Below are 10,437 nucleotides of genomic sequence, written 5' to 3'. Positions count from 1 at the left end.
GCTCTTGCTCCAAGCCTGCGGGGTTACGTCTTCGCGCTCTTCTGAGTTTTCAGTCGCTCCACGCCGTTGTTTCTCAGGAATGAGGAACCACTTCATGGAGAGATGGAGGTGAAGAGCGCTTTAAAGGGACTAATGCAGTCCCTTCGGATGAAGATACAGAAGACCAAGGAAAGGAAGAAACGGGCCCAGGGTCACAGGATAGTGACACTGTTGGGCCAAGCGCTTTCCACCAAAACAATTGCGGGGGAAACACAAGGACACTCCCTTTTTTCCAACGGTGGAAAAGATGCTGCTAAGAGGGCTGCTGACTTGCGAGGGATTTTGAAGAGGGGAGGAGTGAGGGGAGGAGCTGTAGGAGCTGTCTCACACATACGCACACACACACACACACACATACACATACAGGAACTCGCAGTCTCACACAGACACCCATGTTCTCTGTCGTCCCAGTTCCAGCCTTCAGTGCTCTCGGGAGGGGCTGCCCTGGGGTTCTGGCTGTAGCCCTCCTGTATGGCTGCCTCATTTCTCCTCTCCCTCCCAGAGCCCAGCTGCTGTCATTTTGTGCCCTGCCGAGGAGGCAGGAACTGCAGTGACAGCAGGAGTGAGAGGCAGGACAGAGTCGTGGGGCACAGAGAGGGATGGAGAGGGAGATGCCAAAACCAGGTGACCATGAGTCCCAGAGAGAGGGCTGAGAAGCAGGGTGAGGGGTGGTGAGAGCCTGGAGGAGAGGTGGGCAAAAGCAAGGAGCAGACAGAGAAGGCTTGTGGGTCACAGAGCCACTCAGCCATGCTGGGAGCAAAGCGACACTGGCCACCAGGTCCCTCACTCAGCCCCGGGCTGACCTTGGCCCTGACACTTCTGGCCCTGAGGACCGGGTGGGCCCAGGAGGGGACAGAGCCAGTCCTCCTGGAAGGTGAGTGCCTGGTGGTCTGTGAGCCCAGCCGAGCTGCTTCAGGGGGGCCAGGGGGAGCAGCCCTGGGAGAGGCGCCCCCTGGAAGAGTGGCATTTGCTGCAGTCCGAAGCCACCACCACGAGCCAGCAGGGGAGATCGGCAATGGCACCAGTGGAGCCATATACTTCGACCAGGTAATCCCTCTACCCTGCAAAGACCTGGAATCACTGTCCAAACCCACTCTGCTGCTAAGGAAACAGACCTGCTGCGGCCAGTTGCCCCCAAGTCCGCTGCCCGTCTCCCTTCCCTTCATTCCCACCACACCCTCCTTGCCCTTTCTCACCATTGCTTTTGAATCCGTGCATTCCTCCTGTTTGGTCTACTTGCCACCCCTTCCTTTCCTTACTCACTGCCCCTTCCCCCCAATCCTGGTTTCCCCGAGCCCCAGGCATCCCCAAGCCCCACTCAGTAGGGTCGCTTCTCACAGGTCCTGGTGAACGAGGGCGGTGGCTTTGACCGGGCCTCAGGCTCCTTCGTGGCCCCTGTCCGGGGCGTCTACAGCTTCCGGTTCCATGTGGTGAAGGTGTACAACCGCCAGACTGTCCAGGTGACCTGAACCCTAGTCCCTGTCCCATCCCCGGCTCAGGAGGGGAAGGGAAGGGGGGAATAAGTGGAGCCCAGGGGGTCCCCAGGCAGACCTCCATTGGCCTGCATCCTGGGGGGCCAGGAGCAAGGCGGGAAAGGGCCCGCCTAGCAGAGACTGTGAAGGAGGCACAGAGTCCAACACCGGCCACCTCTCAGCCCTCCCAGGAGGGTGCTCTGAGCCTCAGGTTCCCAGGTTCCAGAGTGTCCCTCTGGGGCTGCAGAGATGGAAGGAAGCCCTCAGGAAAGTGGGGGTCCTGGGACAAGGACTGGGGTGACGTGCTGACTGGGCTCCCCTCCCCAGGTGAGCCTGATGCTGAACACATGGCCTGTCATCTCGGCCTTTGCCAACGACCCAGACGTGACCCGGGAGGCAGCCACCAGCTCTGTGCTACTGCCCCTGGACCCCGGGGACCGGGTATCTCTGCGCCTGCGTCGAGGGAACCTGCTGGGTGGCTGGAAATATTCAAGCTTCTCTGGCTTCCTCATTTTCCCACTCTGAGGACTCAAGCCTTTCAAGGATGGAAATCTAGCCCCTGACCCCTGCCCTCTGCCCTCTCCTGCCCCAGAAGTAGCATCTTTAGGGCAGGAGAGAGACTCCCTCTGGCTGCCTTTATTCCACGTCCTTGCATGGGACCCTGTGCCAAACATCCAAGGTGAAGAGTAGAGCTCTGGTGTCTCGGGACCTGCCCCTCTTAACCTCCCCCTCACGGTTGCCTCTCACTGCATCTCTTTCTGCCTGCAGCCCTAGGATCAGGGCAGGGTTTGGCAGGTAGGGAGGCCTGTGCTACTTTGCAGACTCTGCTCCTCCTGTCCCCCAACTCCAACCCAGCTTCCTGCTCAGTGCTATTTGGGAACAGGTGGTACAGGTGAGCCTGACAGGCCCCTACAGGGGACCAGATGGACCAACCTCAGCATACCCAGCAGGATCCTTCCTGTGAGGAGTGCCAGCATCACAGAGCTCGGCCAGCACAGTCAGAAGCTGAGCCAGCACCTTGCGGACTAGAGGAGGAGGGAGGCTCAGCCAGCAGCAGAGCTGTGGGGGGGGAGGGCCACAGAGCAGCCCAGAGCCTGTGGCTGGTGCGGCAGGAAGGGGGCATGCACCCAGCCTGAGCACAGTATACATTTTCCATGTACATTGGGGCAGCCAGCAGACGGTGAACCGGGCGTCTATTTGTGGCAGATCCCAGATGGACTCTGGCCCTCATCTCCCCACCCAAGACATGGGTGTGTATGTTTGCTTTAGCCGAGAGTGGGTATACAGAGGTTCCTTTGGCAGCTGGAGGTGGAGGTAGGTCACATGTGGGCAATTGTAGATCTCCAGGCATGGAACACATCAATGACCGTGGCCCCCTCCTAGAACTGCTCTACCTTTGTAGTCTTAAGTTCAATCACTTCACGCTCTGACCACCACCTCCTTCCTCCCAGCTCTCTCAGGGACCTTCACTGTACCTGTCCCACACTATCCCACAACCTCTCTTCTTTCTCCTGATTTGTGCTGTCTTATCCTCCTCCTTAAAATTCCTTGGATTCCATAATGCATCCTTTCAACCACTCTCCTGCCAGTATTATAAACTCTGTCTCATCTCTCTGTCCCATTGGCCCAGCATGGATGAATCTATCAATAAAGTAATTAGAGAATGATGCTCAGTGAGACCCTACAGGATCACTAAAGAGAGAACACGACATTACAACTGGGTTCAGGGGTTACAGGATACAAGCAGGTATGCTGTAGGGAAAATAAATGTAAAACTGTATGTCAGAGTCAAATAAAAAAGGATTTGGTAGTGCCTGAGTTAAATAGGAAATACCAATGTGAATTTGTGGTTTTCAAAAGAAATAACTTTTTCAAACTTTGTCACTAAAGCGGCATAGAAACAACATCAGGAAAAAATCTGATATGCATTCTTAGCACCTGAATCTTTGCCTCAAATATTATTCACCTTTAAAAGGACCCAAGGTCCCTTGGAGAATAGCTCCATGTCATAAATAACTCTAGGCCTGGAACCTATTGATGAAGACAAAAAGCAAAGATACTTTCTTAAATGTAGGGTAGAGCTGAGAAGGCAAAGGAACCAATTTTAATAGGCTTCCACAAATTGACATTCTGTGACAATTTGATAATCAAAAGGAAAATAATATTGTTAATTGGAACAAGGTGAGTTTTTAAAATCCACAACTCTGTTGTGATTTTCAAAAAGGAAAAAGTAACTATACAATGTGCAAAAATGTAGTTAATATACTGAGCGAAGAAGTATGACTATAATAGGATATTTTTAGTTAATTTAGATAAGTAGAAGAGTATAAGTATAGCAGATATTATATCTATTCATAAGGTGCATTTATTTTTCTTTATCTGCATAAGTAGGGAGGGGTGGATCCAGAGAGCTCTCAGTAATTCCAGAAAAAGTTGGAACTGTATCAAAAATGAAAGAGAGTGATTGGCACCATCTGGTCATATATTACAACTAGGAAGAAAGAAGCTCCAACAGTGTGTTACATGAACATGAATTAGGCAAACATCCAAAAGATAACTGCTCACTGCTCAAACATGATCCTTCATTTCTTGGGAAAGGGGGCCTCTATACTACACTACTAATTATAATGAGATTACAGTAACAGTAAAACCCAAAATAATAATGGCTTAAACAAGATGGCAGATTATTTCTGTCTCACATAGAAGAATCTGCAAATAAAGAGTGCAGGGTTGGATGGCAGTTTTATGACCACCATAGCCCAGTTTCCTTTCTTGCTGTTCTACGACCTTTAGCATATCACCTCCTGACCCAAGATAGCTCCTTGAGCTCCAGCCATTACTTCACCCTTACAGTCCCAGGAAGGAGGAAGGAAGGGCAAACCCATTTCCTTTTAAAGAAGCTTTCTGAGAGGTACCTCCAACAGTTCTGTTTGCATCTCATTGGCTAGAATTTAGTCATATCTAGCCACACCAGGCAAGGGAGAGAGGCTAGGAAATAGAGTCTTTATTCCAGGCAGCTATGCCCAGCTAAAAGTCAGGAGTTATATAATAAGGAAGAAGAGGAGATTGGATATTAGGGAAAACAACAATATTGGGGATATTGGGGAAGTTTGTAAAAATGCAAATGAGCTAGATAAATTTGTAAATAATGTCAGTAAAGTTATTGTATTAGTTTCCTATTGCTGTGTAATAATTACCACAAAGTAGTGTCTTAACACAACTTTGAACTATTTATTATCTCACAGTTTCTGTAGGTCAGAAGTCCAGCAGAGCATGACTGGATTCTGGTTTCATTAGGTCAAAAGAAAGGTGTAGGCAGGGCTGCCTTCCTTACTGAAGTAGAAGAATCCACTCCCAAGCTCATTCAGAATTCAGTTCCTTATGGTTGTAGGACTGAGGTTCCTTGCCATCAATCTCTGGGCCAAAAACGTCAGGCCAAGTCCTTCTCACAGTTTGAACCTCTCTGACCTACCCTTCTGTCATGTCTCTGACTTTAAAAATTCTCTGATTTTAAGGGTTCTTGTGATTAGATTGGGCCCACACAGATAATCCAGGATAAGCTCTCTATTTTAAGGCGCGTAACTTTAATTACATAGAAAATGTCCCTTTACTGTTAAACATAAGAGGTTTGGGCATGGACATCTCTGGGACATCTGCATATCATAGTCATTAAACTTAAAGATGACATCGTTTAAAGAAAAGTCATCCAGTTACAATACACTAATTCATGCAAAAAGTGTGGACTTGAGGGCTTCCCTGGTGGCGCAGTGGTTGAGAATCTGCCTGCCAATGCAGGGCACACGGGTTCGAGCCCTGGTCTGGAAAGATCCCACATGCCGCGGAGCAACTGGGCCCGTGAGCCACAATTACTGAGCCTGCGCGTCTGGAGCCTGTGCTCCGCAACAAGAGAGGCCGCGATAGTGAGAGGCCCGCGCACCGCGATGAAGAGTGGCCCCCGCTCGCCGCAGCTAGAGAAAGCCCTCGCACAGAAACGAAGACCCAACACAGCAATAAATAAATAAATAAACAAACAAACAAACATAAAAAAAAAAATTTAAAAAAAAAAATAAAAAATAAAGTGTGGACTTGAAAAGTTCTAGTGATATATAAGATAAGCACTGGCTCAGATTTTCATCATCTTAGAAGGTAAAGTATTTCCCAGGTCCCAACCAAGAATTCATTGATTAATAATTCAAAACTTCATCTGCACTGAGATAATATTCTTCTTTTGGATATCCAAATTCAAAAATTGGTCTGAACTGAGATAGTGTCCTTCTCTTGGGTCTACAAACCCATTTTTATAATGAGTATAAGAGTAGGTGTAAAAATTTTTATAATCCTTGTAAGATGTGTGTGCTTTACCAAAATGCTTGATGCTTTTAGAGAAGCTGACATATTATACTGATGATTTGATTGAAATGTATAGGAAGATTTAAGTTTGCAATCAATGTTTAAATAATTTGATTTGTAAAATGTGTAGATTTTTACTTGGTTATATAAATAGTGTTTAAATGTTGCGACAAGTTTTGCTTAAGTAGGTTTATGAAGTAAATTAATTAAACAATAAATAAAGTACAGATGGTGGCTAGTGTTCCTCTCCAGGCACAAAAATCTCCTAGGACTCTAAGGATCCTAAGAATAGAATCCAACTGTCTGCCTTCCCTACACCCACGCCCTGGCAGCTGATTGCTACAGAGAAAAGTCCTGCTGAAGGATATGCTGTGGATCTAAGTCCATGGTCTCCAGCCACCCCTGGAGCAATTCTCCAAGCAATTCTTCTGTGGTTTCCTTTGCCAGCTTCTTTCCTCATCTTCCCTGGAATCCAACTGAAGGCTTCTGTTCTCTCCTTAAAACTTTTACTCCTCCAACTGCCCCCATTGCCAGCAGCAGATTCTTCACCTTCTACTTCACTGAGAAAGCAGGAACCCCAGGAGGAACACTTCCCACCAGCGCATCCGAAAACTCACCTTCCTCCTCATCTCTCCTTCCTGTCTGGCTCAGTAGACGTCGTGTCCTTCTTTCTGTCAAGGTGGCTATCTTCATCCACCAGTCATGGATTCCATTTCCTGGAAACATACTCTTTTCTTTTCCTCTCCTCCCTCCTGTATGTTCAATGTCTCCCTCCCTACTCACTCCTTCTGTTGAGCAGTTAAATAGACGCAAGTCTCTTAAGTCTAAAACAAAAAATGATGGATATGGAAACAGTGGTAGATATATGGTTACCCTCAGCTTTATATGCTAGTTAGCGTCACCTCTCCTCCCCTTTAGAGCCAAATATCTATGCTTACCAGTTGCTCACCCCTTAAGTCAACTGTGGCCTGTGCTGCTCCACCTAAACTGCCCTCAGCTAGTCACTCACAACTTCTGCGTCACTAATGTCACTATCATCTAGTCCTCTGTCACTCAGGCTCTCCCTAACATTTGACCCTGTTGGCCACACCCTCCTTCTAGAAGTGCTCCCGCCCCCATTTCCCTGACTGTGCATGCTCTGGGCTCTGCTTCCACCTGTCTGCTGAGCCACTTTCTTTTTCAGCCTCCTGTACCTCTGCCCATCTCATAAATGTCAGTTTCCCTCAAGGTTCTGCCCTAGGATTCCTTTCATCCTGACACACTCTCAAAAGCCTGAATCTCCATCCATATGCTGACAACTTCCACATTTTTTATCTCTATCCAGGACCTCCCTCCCAAATGTCAGACTCCTACTTTGCCTAGCCCACCTTAAAGTCAACCTGCTAAAATTAGAGTCTTTCCTCCCGAAATCTGTTTTCTCCCTTATTCTCTGTGTCTAAAAATAGAACGTCCCTGTTGCCCTAACCAAACACCAGCCATGATCCTCGATTCCTCCCTCTCCCATAACCCCCATAAATCAGTTCCATCCATTGTTTTCCATCCATCTGGCTACCAATATCTCAGAGTTCTACGAAAGCTTCCTAATTGGCCCCTTGGCCTCCAGTTTTGCTTCTCTGAGTCCATTCTCCACACGGGGGTTGCCAGAGTGGCAACTTCACTGCCTAAAGCCCTTTAGGGTATTGTGGGGAAGGGAGAGGGTCTAGGATTAAATCCATATTGCTTAACGTGGTATTTTTTTTAGGTCCTTTGCAATCCAGCTGCTGTGACCTCCCCTGATTCATTTTTCACCATCTTACAAAATAGCACTATTTATTAGCTGAGGGAAAATGGCACCCCCTTGTGTGTTGCGGGACCCATAGCTGGTGTATTAAATTAAGGATATGCAGATTATGATCTGCTGAATGCGGAAGCACAGGCCACCACATGGGGTCAGGAGGTAGCTCCCTCGGTTCCCCATCTGGGGAAGTAAAAACTCTGTAGTCATTTTAATTGAAGGTGTAGTACACTCACACAAAGGAAGTAAAGTTTAAAGATTTATTACTTACAGATCCCAGAAACCAGGAGGGGGAAAAGGGAAGCAGTGAGCCAGGAGAAGGGCAGTCCTCTGTCCCAGTTCACATGTGAGCAGGATAGCAAGAACCTATTATGTGTAAGGTAGTTGGGGTGCAGGTCACTAACTTTACCCGGGCTCAACTATAAGTGGTCATTTCAAAAGGCGCCCCAGGAAAAGCAAGCGGGAATTTGGGGCAGGAGTCCTAAACTCAGGTCCTTATCTAAATGTCCAGACTCTGGATGTGAGCAGGGTCATTATACTGTAAAATGCCTAAGTGGCAACTCAAAATAGAGATTTTCTCATTATAGCTCAGAAAACGAGGGCATGGCATTCGCGTCAAAATTTATCAGGGCCAACAGAATTGTTCTTGGACCCAACTGAGGTAAACCAGGCTCTGTTTTAGTTTGTAAATCATCTTAATCTGGACCAAACTGAAATGGAGAAATCTTAATATACAGTATACTAATGTATATTAATATCATACATTAATAAAGGATAGAGAGGCCATAGATTAGTGGGGAGAAAGTAACTCTAGCAACAAAGTGAATATACTTGCATGAGAAGCAGTGAGCATAGTGGTGAAGGTGGTGGGCACTGGAGCCTCTCACTTAGTAGCTGCATATGACCTTCGGCAAATAACTCAAACTCCCCTTGCCTCATTTTCTTCCTCTAGACAATGAAGAGAAACATGGTATATATCCCACAGCGTTGGAAAGCACAGAGCAAGTATCCACTATATGTAAGTTACTGTTACCATATGAATTAGGAAACAAGTTAAAACTGGTACATGTCCCAGGGATTCTTGGACAATCTTTAAAAAGTGGGTAGGTCTTTAATCCATTTTGAGTTTATTTTTCTGTATGGTGCTAGGAAGTGTTCTAATTTCATTCTTTTACATGCAGCTGTCCAGTTTTCCCAGCACCACTTACTGAAGAGGCTGTCTTTTCTCCACTGTACACTCTTGCCTCCTTTATCAAAGATAAAGTGACCATATGTGCATGGGTTTATCTCTGGGCTTTCTATCCTGTTCCATTGATCTATATTTCTGTTTCTGTGTCAGTACCATACTGTCTTGATTACTGTAGCTTGGTAGTATAGTCTGAAGTCTGGGAGCCTGATTCCACCAGCTCCGTTTTTCTTTCTCAAGATTGCTTTGGCTATTCGGGGTCTTTTGTGTTTCCATACAAATTGTACAATTTTTTGTTCTAGTTCTGTGAAAAATGCCATTGGTAGTTTGATAGGGATTGCATTGAATCTGTAGATTGCTTTGGGTAGTATAGTCATTTTCACAATGTTGATTCTTCCAACCCAAGAACATGGTATATCTCTCCATCTGTTTGTATCACCTCTAACTTGAGGACACGGGGAGGGGGAAGGGTAAGCTGGGACAAAGTGAGAGAGTAACATGAACATATATACACTACCAAATGTAAAATAGATAGCTAGTGGGAAGCAGCTGCATAGCACAGGGAGATCAGCTCGGTGTTTTGCAATCACCTAGAGTGGTGGGGTAGGGAGGGTGGGAGGGAGACACAAGAGGGAGGGGATATGGGGATATATATATGCATATAGCTGATTCACTTTGTTATACAGCAGTAACTAACATAACACTGCAAAGCAATTGTACTCCAATAAAGATGTTAAAAGGGGCTTCCCTGGTGGCGCAGTGGTTGAGAATCTGCCTGCCAATGCAGGGGACACGGGTTCAAGCCCTGGTCTGGGAAGATCCCACATGCCGCGGAGCGGCTAGGCCCGTGCTTCACAACTACTGAGCCTGCGCGTCTGGAGCCTGTGCTCCGCAACAAGAGAGGCCGCGACAGTGAGAGGCCCGCGCACAGCGATGAAGAGTGGCCCCCACTCGCCACAACTAGAGAAAGCCCTCGCACAGAAACGAAGACCCAACACAGCCAAAAATAAATAAATAAATAAATAAATTTATTAAAAAAAAAAAAAAGTGAGTAGGATTTTTGTTTTATTGTAGCCATTTACCTGTTATAATGCTGCTTTCTTTCAGGTGTGTTCACTTCTACCCAGAAACACAAGGACATCATAAACGGTCCCTAGGAAAACATGGTATAGCAAAGCTTAGGGGGTCCCCATCTCACCAGATAGTTAATGTACATTTTTTAAAATTTGTTATTTGAGTATAGTTGATTTACAATATTGTGTTAGTAGTTTATGTACTTTTTAACATGAGAATGAGATACACTGCAGGACGTTCTTTATATAATATTTTTGCTTATGTCTGGGACTGTCTGCCTACTGGTGACTTTGTAATTTCTCTGTTAGAGACTTGGGAAGCTCACCTGCCAGTGCCCCAAATGAGAAGGGGAAATCGTGATGGTATAAAGGAGAGAAGCAGTGACTAGTAGGCTGCACTGCCCATGGTGCTCAACTGTGGACACATCTTTATTCGCTCCGCTAAAAATATGTCAAATCAGACCTTGTAAATTGTTCAGCCGCGAAGAAGAGAAATCTCACCAACACAGGGCTCAGAAGCCAATGTGGATAAATTCTGAATAT

General features: G+C 46.7%; 1 protein-coding gene across 2 annotated transcripts; it reads left to right on the top strand.

Moving 5' to 3' along the window:
- The first annotated feature begins 9 nt into the window (after positions 1-9).
- Positions 10-9,811, top strand: CBLN3 (cerebellin 3 precursor). Of its 2 annotated transcripts, XM_059913999.1 has the most exons (5): positions 10-1,086; positions 1,380-1,499; positions 1,839-1,952; positions 8,588-8,653; positions 9,609-9,811. In XM_059913999.1, the coding sequence occupies exons 1-5, from the start codon at positions 787-789 to the stop codon at positions 9,684-9,686; spliced, it is 678 nt and encodes a 225-aa protein (XP_059769982.1). In that variant the 5' UTR covers positions 10-786; the 3' UTR covers positions 9,687-9,811. The 2 variants fall into 2 exon arrangements, with proteins under 2 accessions (XP_059769982.1, XP_059769983.1); XM_059914000.1 differs by lacking the exons at positions 8,588-8,653; positions 9,609-9,811 and having other exon boundaries at positions 1,839-3,752.
- Positions 9,812-10,437: the final 626 nt, after the last annotated feature.

The sequence above is a fragment of the Balaenoptera ricei genome, chromosome 2 (assembly GCF_028023285.1).
Source record: "Balaenoptera ricei isolate mBalRic1 chromosome 2, mBalRic1.hap2, whole genome shotgun sequence".
Lineage (NCBI taxonomy): Eukaryota > Metazoa > Chordata > Mammalia > Artiodactyla > Balaenopteridae > Balaenoptera > Balaenoptera ricei.
Note: the sequence above shows the minus strand (reverse complement) of the source record. Positions and strands in the feature narration are given on the sequence as shown.